The sequence below is a fragment of the Erithacus rubecula genome (assembly GCF_903797595.1).
Source record: "Erithacus rubecula genome assembly, contig: scaffold_490_arrow_ctg1, whole genome shotgun sequence".
Classification (NCBI taxonomy): Eukaryota; Metazoa; Chordata; class Aves; order Passeriformes; family Muscicapidae; genus Erithacus; species Erithacus rubecula.
Window position 1 is genome coordinate 60,349 of NW_027635849.1, and position 14,567 is coordinate 74,915.

At 50.3% G+C, this 14,567-nt stretch overlaps 1 protein-coding gene across 1 annotated transcript; it reads right to left on the bottom strand.

Annotated features, from left to right (window-relative positions):
• Positions 1-3,231: 3,231 nt before the first annotated feature.
• On the bottom strand, positions 3,232-11,136 carry LOC306816282 (uncharacterized protein; the record flags this gene model as incomplete). The annotated part of the gene is made up of 6 exons (XM_079332743.1): positions 3,232-3,282; positions 3,783-3,942; positions 5,674-5,954; positions 6,410-6,553; positions 6,837-6,968; positions 11,095-11,136. The coding sequence occupies 6 exons, from the start codon at positions 11,134-11,136 to the stop codon at positions 3,232-3,234; spliced, it is 810 nt and encodes a 269-aa protein (XP_079188869.1).
• Positions 11,137-14,567: the final 3,431 nt, after the last annotated feature.

The following is a 14,567-nucleotide window of genomic DNA, read 5'->3' on the forward strand; positions in this document are numbered from 1 at the left end:
TGCCCAGCTTTTGGCCTGAACTGATTTGAACAGCAAGCTCCTCCACAGCCAGCCCAGGGTTAATGAGCAAACTCTCCCTCTCCCAGACTTCAGAGCATTCCACACGGGAGCAGGGAGCAATGTGGGCAACCAAGCCCAGGGGCAGAAAGAGCCTTCAAGCACTGCTGAAGCCTTGAAACTCCTCCAACTCCTCTTTCCAGACACCAGGCACTTGTATTCCAGAAAAGCCTGAGGCTTTGCAGAGGCAGCCAAAGACCATTTTACCTGCTCGCCAGTTCTCCTGGCCTCAGTGCTCCATTCAGGCCTCTCTGTCTTCTCCTTTTCTGCTGATGCAACCGGTTGCTCAGATTCCAGGTTGGCATCTGACATAATGAACAGCTGCTCAATTTCTGCTTTAAAAGCCGGCTGGGGATACAGAGAGGAGATGATTGCCTTATTTCAAACACCACACAAGCTGTACCTCAGAAATCTCCATCACTGGAAGCATCCTCCAAGTTCCAGCAGTGCAGCTGCTGTTCAGACTTCCCGGTACAAAACTCTGCTCAGTTTAGTTCATCACTTTGCTCACCTGCTCCATTCCTTCTCACACCTAATTCAAATCCCCACGTGTTGCCTCCCCTTGCCAGGGCACAGGAGAAGCAGCTCCCCATGCCCAGCTTATGGCCAGGAGATGATTTGAACACCAAGCTCCAGAGCTGTATCAGTCATTCCAGGCGTGCCAGGAGACAATCTGGCAGTCAATGCTCTCTGAATAGAGCCAGGCACACAGACAAGGCTGCCTGCTGCAGCCCAGGATGCTTTGCCCAAGCAGGCCTGGACTGACAGGGATAGGAGCTCCCAATTCTTTATGGGAAGCATCACTGGAATAATTCAGGGATGCTGCAGTGGACTGAAGGGCAATGCCAGAACGTACCTCAATACAAGTCTTTCCCTTCAGGATGTCCAAATGTTTCTTCAGAGTCCCTTTGGACATTTCACTCTTGTTCAGTGCAGCCCTCAGGACTTGAGCAATGTCTATCCATTTCTTCAAAGCACCAGTCCCATGCTCTAGCTCTTCCTGCATGCCTTCCCTCTCCACTTCCAATTGTTGACTGTTTTCCCCATGATTTCTCATCTCAGCTGCATGCATTTCATTCTGCATTTCCAGATCTCTCATCTGCTGCTGGTACAATGCCCGTTCATGCTGAAAAACAGGGAGAAAAGGGTCACTCATTCCCTCTCTCGGTTTGCTTCTCATACCAGATCTGGACTCGTGTGCCAGGGATAGGAACAGGCTGCCCCCCTCTCTCTGCCTCTCAGGATGCTGCAGACCTTTGCTGGGCCCCCCTTGATGCTGCATCTTTCCCAGCTTGCTCAGCCACTCCCAGCTCCCTTCCTGCCTTTCCCCGACCACTTGCAGCTCCACTTCGGTATTCCTTTGGAGAGGAGCTGCCAGAACTGCAGCCAGGATTTCAAGTGCATGCTAAGCAGGATTTAGGCAGTGCCACGAGGGTGTGCTCTCCAGCAGGGAGGAAGGGAAGAGCAAACACCCCCAGCAATCCATTCCCTGGGGTTGGGGCAACAGCAGTGGTTTTCCACCTCTGCTGTGTAGAGTTTCCATAGCAGCATCCCCAGAGCCCCACTGCCCTCTCTTGGAGCAGCAATGGCCAGATCAGGCTGTCATTCTCTGCTGCCACTCAGGACCAGTTCTCCCCTTGCAGGTACATGTCCATCCCTGCATCAGCACTTGGCTTTCCTCTCTTCTCTCCCCACTGGCTGCTCTTAGATGGCCAAGACCAAACACCTTTCCATGAACAGCAAACTTGGTCTTCTCATCCCTCCTGCCAGGTCCTAATATTTAGAAATCTGAACATGACTCAGCACACGAGGAATTGCCCAAACCATGCAATGTCAATAGAGACAGTGTGGGCAATGAGAACTAAAGCTTCTAGGGCACAGAACTCCATCATGAAGGAAATCAGCAGTTTTAGCATTCAGTGGCTTTGACATGACTACAACATCCTTTCCTCCTTTTTGAGAAGAAAGCAATTAGAAAAGTTAAACTGGAAACAGATACTCTTTAGAACTATTAACACCAGGTCCAAACTGAGCTAGGAAATGACCCTTTGTGGCATCTGCAAATCTCACCAGCATATCCTTCCTTTCCTTCTCCAGCCTCTCCAATTTCCTCTGCAGAGATGCCACCTCCTGATGGAGAGTAGCAGCCTCCTCCTGCCTTTCAGCGGCCTCTTTCTGCAGGGCAATTTCTCGAGAGGCGTGCTTGAGTTCTTCCTTCCACCAATCTGCAGCAGGGAAGGGGAAGGGAGAGGGCAAGGGCAGGGGCAAGGGCAAACCAAAGACAAATTGAAGTGCATCCTGCAGAGGCAACCGCACTTTCTCTACCTGCCTGTGTTTGACAGGTCCTAAGCCCTCAAATGATCCAAAACTGATAGATATGAAGGAATATTCCGGCAAAGAGAAAAGGAGGAATGAAAGGAGCAAGATTCAGAGAAACAGGAAAGTGTGTTTGCTCTTGGGCTTGGGCAGAGTGAGCAATCCAAGAGAGACAAAGGAGCGGGCATGCCTGTGCAGCCCTGCTCCAGAGGCATCAGTAGCCTGGAAGCTCTGGCAGGGGCTGGATTTTGGGGAAATTGAGCTGAGGCATCCACCTACAGCTCCTTAGTGCAGACATGGCACCTGAAATGCACCAACTGTGCACAGGATCTGCCACAGCCCAGCAAGATCACACTGCCAGCCATGGCATCTTTCTTGAGAAAAAGCTTGCACTGGCACTACAATGGATAAATCTCCTGCTGGATGTTTCCTTCCCCTCTGCCATCTCTGGGCACTTTTCCTCTGTGTGCCATCAGAGACCCTCACTGGCAAGACAGGATGGGGCAATGGGTGGGAGAGCAGAAGTTGTACCTTGCTCGCTTTCCTCCAACTTCCTCTGCAGCTCCTGATTGTGGGCTCTGAGTTTGTGTATCTGAGCCTTTGCCTTCCTCAGCTCCAGCTCTGAGGTGTTACACGGTCTGCCGAAGGCAAGAGCTTTGTCATCACATCTCTGGAGTCTCACACGCAGCTGGGACACTTCAGTCTCCAGCACATGCACAGAGGCCTTCAAGCAGCGTTCTCCTGCTCGGGACTCCTCCAGCTCCTGCAGCAGCTCCTTCTCTCCAGTTGCCCGGGCAGCCTCCATCTCCTGCATTGTGTCCTGCAGGGCCTGGATCTGGAAGATGGATGCACAGAGCCTCAGGGACAGGCCTGCTCCTGAGGCAGCAGAGCGGGTAGTAGGGAGAGCAACTAAGGAGAAAAGACTTCAGGCAAAAACACACAGGAAACAGAAAGGTGCAGAACCAAGGGTTCCATTGGAGACAAAAGTGGAGACAACAGGGAAAGGAAGGCAATGGACACCCTTGATTGAGGCTGCAGCTCTGAACACTGCCTGAACTGGCTGCGGTGCGAGTGCCCTGCCCAGCCTGCCACAGCCACATCTGTGTGCCCACATTGCTCAGTGCCCAGCACATGCTCCATTTGGGACAATTCTGCTAACACAGGGACAGAGAAGCTCCAAAGGAGTCTGCTGCTGCTTCTCCTCCCAGATTTCCTGCTGGGACCCAGGACACAATGGGGGAAAACAATGGCAGAACACACCAGTCCAGCCTTGGCCTCAGGGTGCAGCAGCAGCCAGGGACAGAACACAGCAGCAGTGGATGCCACTGGGAGGGGAAAGAGGTTGGGGCCTCCAAGCCAAAGGTGGTGTTGTGTGTCCATGGAGAAGACAATGCCAGTGCACAGCTTACCTGGGTTTGGAGCTCCTGCAGTTCTCCTCTGCTGTTTGAAGAGAGTTGCTCAGCCTGCTGAAGAGCAGAATGAAACTGAGACAGATGATTGCTCAGTTCTAGGTTCTTTTCTTCCAGTGTCCTGAGGCACAGGTTCTTTTCCTCCAGAGATAGAATCAGCCTAGAAGGAAAGCATGCAACTCATTACTACATGGTATGACATTTTATAAACTCCTAGGACTTGCACCACCTCGGGAAAAACTGCTCTGTCTGATGAGCTTTGTCTAAACAACTTGGCTGTTTGCTCCCCCTGCAGCCACAGCCCAGCATGTGCCCACACTCCTTTTGTTCCTGAAATAACGGGGAGTCCCTGCATATGTACATGCCTTGCCTTGTTTTTGACATGGGAATGTGAATACAATTAACAAAGTCTTGCAATGAAGACATTAAAGGAGAGGAACAATTTTCTTCTGACTTAACCATGCTCCAAGGCAGGGAGGTTTAGTCAACATGGATCCTTCCCCCATCTTGTATGTCCAGGTAGGAGGAGCAGCACCCTACAGCCAGGGGATCTCTGGGACCTTCCTTAAGATTTACCAGCACCCATCCTACTTTCAGCTGGAGAAACAAAGGCCAAAAGCAGAAGTGACTACAGACACTTGGAGCACTGTAGCTGCTGGAGCCAGGATGGTTCTGGCTCCTGGCAGCCACAGGGTCCACAGAACTCCTGGGGGCCTCGAGGCAGAATGCAGCTACAAGGCCTTAGTGCAAGCAGTGCCCAACAATTGGGCAGGCAGCAGAGGTTCATCTTGGCTTGCAGACCTTCTCAGCTAGCTAGGAATGAGATCTTGGGATCGCAGCAGAGATTCCAAAGACAGCTTTATTTCTTCAAAGGGTTCCATTAGCAAAATCCAAATATATAGCATAACAAGGGGTTTTTATAGGGATTAGGAGGATTGAAATCTAACCAGTAAAATTAGAACTTGAAATATATCCAATTACTTAAAGATTCTAGGTGAGAAAAGAACAATCATTTAAAAAAGTTAAAGAAAACTAGCAATTCTAAAAGACAACAGGTGTTTCTGTAGGGGGATGAATATTTCTCTGACACGAGTTTTCATAAGAAAGTGTTTCTTATCTCTGAAGGAGATAAGATGAGGTCCCAGGAGCCCTTTTCAGGGATAGCTGTATCATCCACAGAGCACAACCTGATGGAACACACAGAAACCTCCAGGCAAGCAAATGTGCCCTGTCTTCCTCTGTCTTCTTCTTGGAAGAAGAATCCTGTGGCACGGAAGACTGGCAGCACTTGATCAGCTGGAGGAGCCCCCCTACCCTTGGTCTTGTTTCTTGCAATCTTTGTACAGTCAGTAATGCCTGTGACTGTGGAGAGTGCCAGGGACCCTGCCAGACACCCTCCAGGCAGAAGGGGGAATATTTTTTGAGGAATGATGCAACAGAGACATTCTTGTATCTTGGGTGCCTTCAAGGACAATCTGGCCTAGATCAGCAATCAGGGCCTTAAGATGGTTCTGCCCAGCAAAGGCATCAGATTCCAGGCTGATCCAGATCCCAGATGCTTCAAGTTACACGACCCAAGGTGGAGCTGATGGATGTATCCACCTCCTTATACTGCAGCTTGGGCAGGGTTAACACACCCACCTAAACCAAAAACACACAAATCCCCAGAGGGAAAGAGCTACCCCAAAAGCCTTTACCTTCACAAAAACTTCAACTGATGACTTAAAGGAAAAGAAAATGACACACAATATTCAGATAATGAGATATATCAGAGATAGAAGAGCTGACAATCAGCCACTTTAAACATGTTGCCAGAGCCCCTGGCAGGTGCAAAGATGGCAAAGAGGGAATCCATTCACCACAATGCAGAGTCCCACAGGCTTTCATTTACCTGGCTTTTTCCCTCTCTAGGACATTCACAGAAGCCTGCAATTCTGAATTTTGCTGAGCCACTTCTTCCCGTTGACTCCTTTCCCTCTCCAGGTTCTGCAGGTGCACTTGCAGCTCCTTGTTCTGATGTTCTGCCTCTTCCAGCAGCTTCTTGGTGTGCTCAAGCTCCAACAGCTTCTGCCTTGACTGATCCTGTGCCCAGCTCACATCTTGCTGTGCTCTCTGGACAATTGCTTCCTGGGACTCTCGGGAGGCTGCCAGCTCAGACATCAACTCTCCCACCTCCAGTCAAACAGAACAGAGCAGTCAGAGCCCACAGCCACAGCTTGTGTCTGTCAGCCACAGCAGAGGCTGTGAGAAAAGGTCAAGGACAACTTTCCATTCCTCCCAGTCCTGACAGCACCAGATTGACAATGGATATGGACAGCTTGTTTCAATCTTTAAGTGGGCCAAAGGACACCTGAAAAAGCACCTCCCAAACCAAGGCTAGAAAGAAGAGACCAGCAGGAATCCCTGCTGATGCTTGCTGGCCAACAAGCCAGAGCACTAGCCCAGCTGTCCAAGTCAGCAGCTGAGATTCAGCAGAGCACTGAGTGTCCTTCAGAACAGCTGCCCTGCAGAGCACAGGGCCAGGCAGCCCCAGGGGTCACCCCATCAACTGCTGCTCTGCCATGGAAAAGCAAGAAGGCCACTGATTCCTCCCTGGATGACTGTGGTACTACTGCTGCTTTACTCACCTGCTTTTGTAGAGCCTCCCTCTGCTCAAGGAGGACATTCATTTCCTCCCTGACGCCTTGCAGCTCTTCCCTGTGCCTCCTCTGCGCTGCCTGGTTTTCACTTTGAGCTTCCTGCAGCTCAGCTTGCAGCTCTGCCTTGATGGTCTGACAACAAAATGCAGAGCAACTTCCTGGGACCTACCCTCATGCTCAGCTTTTTCCACTTTCCACACTGTCTCAAAATCCCACACTTTCAGCTACTTCTTTTGACCTCTCTAGCCAGCTCTGCTTCCTCTGCAAGCCCTCCTTCCTGGGGATGAGCTCTGGAGCATGCCAGGCTCTATGGTCCCAGGGCCTGAAGCAGCCCTTGCCTCCTCAGTCCCAGGAGCTGCCTCTTGTGCCCTTGTCATTGCCCTGCACTCAATGTTCCCTGCCTACTCAGACTTACCTGCTCCTTCTCTTGCTGCTCTTTCAACTCCTGCCTGAGCTGCTGGATCTGCTGGCAGGCTTGGCTGAGCTCTCCCCTAGTTTGGAGCAGTGCCTCTGATAAAGCACCCCTCTCCTGCTCTTTCAGCAGCACCTGCACAGAAAGAAAGAGCAGAGAGCTTCACATTTGCCCTGCAACACCTGTGTGGCAAGAGACAGAGACTGATGGGCTCACGCACTCTCAGAGCACTCGGCTGCTGCTCCCCTGGGCCACTCTGCCCCAGGGCAGCCACAGCTCCCCAGCAAGTGACTTAGAACACAGCCCAGAAAACATCTCTGATTTACTGTTCAGAAATACTCCAGATGAGGTTTAAAAAGATGTTTCTCTTTTGTGTCAGCATTCCTGGTGCACCCTCCCCAAGCCCACAAAAGAAAAGTCTTTTCAACTCACTTTGGCCATGAAAACCCACCAGAACAAAGCCAAAGGGGAGTGGGAAGACAATGGTGAAGATATTCTGAGATACGTCTTAGAAGAACAGAGCGCAACAGCAGCACACAAATCTCAGCTGAAAGCTGATGTTTCTGCCTGGATTCGTATCAGAGGGCTCATTCCTGGTCCCAAAGATAGCCCCATTCACCTTTTTCCCACCCCAAATTCAATGTAGAAGACACGGAGGACATGCTGCACACAACGTCATGTCCTGTCATCTCCCACAGCTCCAGCTTTGCAAAAAATCACACCAATTCTTGTTTCAGTATAATTACCTCTTGTTTGGCATTTTGCAAATCTTGTTTGTGCTGCTTCTTTTACTTGTGGAGTATCTTATCTGTATGATAAGATAACATTGAGAGGAACTATGAATAAAAACATTGAAAGGAAGGATACAAAGAGGAATTTACCACTGACCCTCTGCTTATCAAGAATTATCAAAACACAGAACTGAGGGCCTTGTGAGGACATAAAAGATAAAAATTTCTTCTGCAGTATGACATGCATTTTAAGAAGACAGGTCAAGGGTCGAACTGAGCAAAGGAATTCCCACAAAATTTGAACTGAAGGGAATGTATGAATATGTATGATTGTCTTGAATACGCATTTAACCAATATAATGAAAAAGTTTATAAAAATTGTTTTAGGCTACCTGGCATGCTTCTGGCAGTTTTCCAAGCACCCATTGATGTTTACTGTCCCTCTTATCCCTTATTATATTTTTTAAAGTTTTAAAGAGGGACTCTTGATTCTCACAAGAAGGCTGGTGACCACCTCAGTAGGAACTGACACGTGTGAAAGAAACAAACTGCTATAAAATCATGACACAGCTTTATGCAAATATGAGTATGCTACTAATATATTGTAAATGAGACGTTGCAAAGAAGAAATTTTCAAAATTCAACTGAAACCCGAAAAAGATGGGGTGAGGTTTTGGCAGAGAAATTCCCTTCACTCCCAGAGCTGAATAAACAGATACCTGCTCTGTAGCTGAGTCAACTCTAGAGTTTTATATTCTTGTCTAGTTTTAGGCATCAGTAGTCTCCAAAGATGGTGGCTCAAGGGAAGCCATTCTTGGTGTTCCCAGACCCCCCCATACCCCGGCCTGCACTGGTGCCAATCCATGTGTTGTAAGTCGGTACAGTTCACCCAGACACTGGAGCTGCACAGGTGAGATGGTGTGGCAGGGGTGGGGCAGGTGAGGGGCAGTGCAGAGCAGGACCATGCAGGGAGGGAAGGATGAGGGGAAGGGTGTGGCAGGAACGAGCAAAGTCTGGGTCAGGTGAGGGGCAGCCCAATAACTGTCCCCAGAGAGGCCAGGAGCTCTCACAGGACCCCATAACTCACCTCCTGTCCCCCTGTTGAGGACTACCCAGAGACCTTCAGGACTCTGTCCCCCCATATTCCCCACATATCTCCCCCTATATCCCCTCTCAGAACTCCCAGTACTCTCCCCAGGGATGATCCTGCATGAGGCAGTAGAAGGCTGGTATCCACCATAGATGAGAAGGGCGTGGGAGGGGGGATACAAACCATGGAGCAGCTGGCAGTGGGTGGGGGGCTTCCTCCCTGCCCCGAAAATCCCAAGCACTCCCTCGGTACCCCCACAGTGGAACTAGAGCAGTTCCGAGGAGAAAATGTCCTGGGATGTGCGGCCTGTGGAGGGGACTCAGAAATCGAGGGGTCACAAAATTAGGGGGAACACCTACATTAGTAGATGGGACCCCCAGATGCCCCAGGCCTCCCTAGATGGGAGGAGAGACCCCCAAGACCTGCCCAGCCCCTCCTGGTGGGAAGAGAACACATATTGCATGGTCCACAAAATCAGGGGAGGCCTGAAAATTAAGGGAGCTCCAAAACCAGAGGGCATCCCAAAATCTTGGTGGAAGACTCCAATATCAGGACAATACGTCTGCCAAAGAAGCTGGGACCTTGAGCCTCCTCAGATAAGAGAACAGGTCCTGGGATATATGTCTTGGGGGGATCGCCAAAATTAAGGGATCTCCAAAATCAGAGGGAAAACCCAAAATCAGGAGAGGCCCCAAAATCAGGAAGGTGTTGGAAATGCTACAAAGGTTAAAATTTTTATGTAACTTTAGCCAGTTTTGTTCGCTGTTATAAATAAGCAGGGCCGAAGCCTTTATTAAATGCAGCTCTTGTATTGAAAGGGGCTGCGGGAAGGCTGCCGCCTGCTGCTGCTGCTGCTGCTGCTGCTGCTGCTGCTGCTGCTGCTGCTGTAGTTGAGCCAGTGATGTCGCAGGGAAAGGTCCCCTAGCCGTCCTGCAGTAGGATGGGGAGTCTCAGTCCTCACTCGCACACACAGATCTCCCGTTCAGCTCACTTGGTCTAGAGGTCTCATTGTTGTGTTCTTCCTCCTAGGTTGTAGCTGTTCTGGTGAAGTCTTTCCTTGGTAGTTTAAGGTGCTCTCCATGGCCCATGGTCCTTGGTTTCACAGCACTTGGTGTACTTTTTTTGGTTTTCTTAATGTTTAGATTTAGCTGGGACCTCTGCCTTTGGGAGGGTCTGTCTGGGAATATTGGTGATTTGCATACGGGGCGGAGTCTTTTGAGCAGCAGCAGGAAACAGGAAATAGGGAGAAGGGAAAGGCGGAGGAGATGAGGGACAATGGCGAACGTAGGAACTGGGAACCATTAGGGAATACAGAGCTACGGGGGAGTGAGGGGTACAGAATGTATATTCTCGGCAGAATGGGTAGTGTAACGTAGGAACTGGGAAACATTACAGAGTTGCGGGGGAGTGAGGGGTACAGAATGTATACTTTCGTCCTAACGGGTAATGTAACAACTCTCAGAACATAACTGTTAACTGTTGTAACAACGATTAAACTGCTTACAACTTCTGACTGCTTACAACTTCTGAGTCTGCATCCACCACATTCGCCCTTGGCATGGGAAAAGGGAATTTAACTTTCTTTTTAGGCATTGGTCTAGCAGGTGAGGTCTGACAAGCTTAACAACTCAGCAGACTGGGAGTAGCACAGAAGATACACTGGAGATAATGACCATTAACAATCATTAACAGCAATCAACTCCAAACATCACTGGTCTGCGAAAAGAGATAAGAATCAGAACCTAATTAGCATCAGAGGTGAAGAGAACTGTAATGAATAGGCAACCAAATGCTGAGAACTGCATAATGTGGGACCAGTGTACATTGCAAGATGCATTTCGATGGGTTTTGACTGTGTAAGTATCTGAAAAATCTAGTAAAATTCATGAGTGATGGAATTATTTTCTCTGCACACCTGGACAATGTGTGGATTAAATGATTTGTTGCACATCCTGGCGAGAGCAACATTCTGGCCAGAATAAGGTAATGACTTGGATTCTCTAACACTAAAAATGCTGTTGAAGAAGCTTTTTTTGTTTTGTTTTGAGGGGGTTTTTTTGAGGTTTTTTTTTGTTTTGTTTGGTTTGGTTTTTTGTTTTGTTTTGTTTTGTTTTCCTGCTTGTTTTGGTGACAAAGGGACCCCCCCACAAATAAGGTGGGATCTTCAAAGCCCACCTCCCTCCTGGACAGGAGAAGAAAAAAACCATTGGCCCTTTGCTGAGGTGGGGTGGGTACCCAATAATCAGAGCAGGCCCCAAAATCAGCCCCCCAGTCCCCTCCCCACCTCTAAAGACACAGAAAACCTTGATCCCTAGCCCTCCCATATTCTCCCCATTCCAAATTGCCCGTTTCCCCAAGATGCCCTGAAGCTCCCCAGCCACTGTAACCCCCACAAAGCTCCTCCAGAAGCCGCCCTGGACGTCCTGAGACCCCTTCCCACCTCCAAATGCACGGAGCCAGTCATGCACCAGTGCAGCCGCATGGCTGAGGGGCTGCGGGGGCCATTTCGGGGGTGCAGCTCCTCCCAGCCTCCCCTGAAGGGGCTGAAGCCCTGCAGGCTCTTGGTCAGGACACCCTCACCAGCTCCCACCTGAAGGCCACCAGGGTGTCCCCTCAGGCCATGGCCGTGTGTGAGTACCAGTGGCATGGGGGAGGGAGGGGAGAAGAAACTTTGGCTTCAGCAAAACATCTCCTCATCTCTCACAGTCCTATGAAGTCTTTGTGCTTTTACACAAAGTTCAGGAGTTTAGCATGAACCTGGCTGAGGAGCAGTCCATATCAATTAGTAAAGTTTGTAGAAAATATAAACTGATTTAGCTAGTTGTAATGATCATGCATCCTGTGTTTTACGGAGGGTACACACTAAGTGGGGCATGGATAGGCAGATCGGGATGTCCTGAGTACCTTCCTAATACCTCAGCCAACGGGGAAAGTGAATGAGAAGTAAATGCGGCTGGGAAATGAGGAGAAAAGAAGGCTACTTGCTCCAACTAATTGAGAGAGACCCCACTGGATACACGCCTCATGGACTCTCTCCCTTTGTTCGAATCACGGGACTCCACTGCTTCCTTTATGGACACGAAACTCTAGCGATGTGAATTTTATGCTCTGGGGGATGGGGGGCACTGGAGCTCCTCTACCTGGGGAGGGGAAAGAATAAACCAGTATAAACCAGTATAAACCAGACTGGGGCAGCTGGGGAAATTTCAGAGTCACGAGGGGGCAGTGGAAGCGAGGCAGGGGAGGGGGGGAGTGATCGGCAAGGAGGGGCAGGAAGAAGTTCCCGCCTCGGCCGCTCCCCCCTCAGGGATTGACTATGGGGGGGCGGCTCCCGCCCAAACCACGGGCAGGGAAAACTCCCCTCAGGGATTGGCTGGATGGGACGGGGGCAGGCAGGAGCAGTTCCGCCTCAGCCAAACTCCCCTCAGGGATTGGCTGGACAGGACGGGGGCGGGCAGGAGCAGTTCCGCCTCAGCCAAACTCCCCTCAGGGATTGGCTGGACGGGACGGGGGCGGGCAGGAGCAGTTCCCGCCTCAGCCAAACTCCCCTCAGGGATTGGCTGGACGGGACAGGGGCGGGGCGGGAGCAGTTCCGCCTCAGCCAAACTCCCCTCAGGGATTGGCTGGACAGGATGGGGGGGGGGAGGGTGGGAGCAGTTTCTCAACATTTCAATTAAACAGACAAAGATGGAATAAATTTGAATAAGTATGAAATATTTAAGGCTATATTTTAGTTACATTTAAACCATAGGGGGTTGAAAAGGTGCATTGTGTGTTAAGACCTGGCAAAACCAAGAAACCCCCGAAAAAATCCCCCAAATCCTTTTAAGAATCCCTTGAAAATAAGTAAAATGGAGTAGAAGCATAATAAAGATGAATAAATATAAACAAGTTAAAATTAAGGTATAATTTTGAAATTCAGAGGTATAAAATGGGGCTTGGGGTGTTAAAATGCCTCAAGAAAGCACCAAAATCCCCAAGCACCAAATTCCCCTCACACCTGGGCTGGCTGTCCCACAGTTCAAGTAAAGAGTCCTCCAGTAGCTCAGGGGAGCAGCAGCCCTCTTGCTGAGGCACAGAAATGGGTCAGTGCCACAAATGCGTGCTTTTGAAATCAGTGTAGGGTTCCTAACTGGTGCCAGAACTCTCTAATAGAGCTGTGGTGGCTGAGGGATGTACATGGGAAGGGTTTTCCTGCCATGAACTGGACTTTTTGACCATCTGAGCTCTGTTCAGGGGCAGTCTGGTAGCCTGTTCCTTTCCATTCCCCAAGGGCAGAGTGTTGGTGAGGGCTGGAGTTGGAGGCTGTGTGTGCCCCGACAGCCGGTACCGTGGGGCTGCGGATGCTGCTGCCAGCGTGGGCTTGTCTGAGCTGGGCCTTGTGCCTCTTCCAGGTGTCCCTGCTGCAGTCACAGCTGGCCCGGGACTGACAATACCAGCAGAACTACACTGAGAGCTGCTCAAAAACCAGACAAGAGCTGTCAGACCTTCACCAGGAGCTCTCCTGCTCCTTTGCAGCTCTGCTCAAGGAGCCCAGGGCTGCCCTTGTGGAACAGAGACTTGAAGCTGCATTGATCTCTGAACTGATGTCACTTGGCAGTGACAGTCTTGGGCCATCAGTCTCTGCAGAGACAGGCCCTGGAGAAGGCCTCTTCCTCCTCTTCCACGGAGGATTTCTGCCCTGCCAGTTCCTGTCAACTGGGACACAGAAGTCCTCCATAGGACACAGAAGAGTGCTATTGAAGATCAGGGCAAAAAATACTTACTAAAGCTTTTCCAAGCATACCCATATGGTTCTTGAAGGTCTGTTCCTAGCGAGGAAACTTTGATGTAATCAACAAGAATTTTCTTCTGCCTTGAAGATTTAGATATATTGCCAAACACAGTGCAGAGAAAAAATTGCATTTGTGACGGTGTCATTTTTGATCTATTTTATAAGCCTTAAACACTGCAGCTCTTGGCATTTCTCTGCAGGAATTTCAAAAGCCCCCAAAACACCATTTTTCCTCCTCATGTGACTGTTCTAAACACAAGGCTTTCTTTTCCATGAATATTTGTAAGCACCAAGAATCTTTATGGGCTTTTTCTTACATCACATCTCCCCCATGTCAGGGAAGACAGAAGAATTCCTGTGACTCAGGAACTAAGCGCATCCCTAAAGAGGATGTGGTTCTTGAGAATGCTGAGCCTTAAAATTGATGCTGTCAGGACCAGCAACTTGTAACTCGTGTTCTGAGCCAGGGCCCTGCCCGGCACTACTGTGGGGACACGGGGGAGGCAGGGCAGGTGCCAGAGCCGGCAGGGAGCTGGGGCTGGGGAGAGCCGGGGAGGGCCATTCCACCAGTCCCTGGAATGATGGGCTCTGGATCCTGGCAACCGTCAACAGGCCATGGAATGTTGGAATGTTGGGGGTTGGACCCTGGCAACCGTCAACAGGCCATGGAATGTTGGAATGTTGGGGGTTGGACCCTGGCAACAATCGACAGCTCCTGGCTCATTGGGGTTTGGACCCTGGAGCTGTCAACAGCTCATGAGCGTTGGGGCTCAGACCTTGCCAAGGCCAACGGCACCTTCTTGAGTGCTATTGACCTTGAAAAGAACAACAACATCTGGGGATTGGGGCCAGACCCTGCAAAGGCCAAGGGCCTTATGAGATTGGGGTTTAGACCCTGCAAAGGCCAAGGGCCTTTGGAGATAGGGGTTTAGATCCCGCAAAGGCCAAGGGCCTTTGGGCACTGGGATTTGGTGACTGTTGGTGCCAAAGGAGCAGATGGACAGCCGGCGGGTGAGTGAAAAAGCCACTGCTCTCCGTGTGCCAGACCCAGCAGGGACCTGGCTGGGCTGGGCGTGTGCCTCAGGGGAACTGGTTCCCTTTGGGAATAGCAAGGGATTAACAGTTGGCTGTTCCAGAGC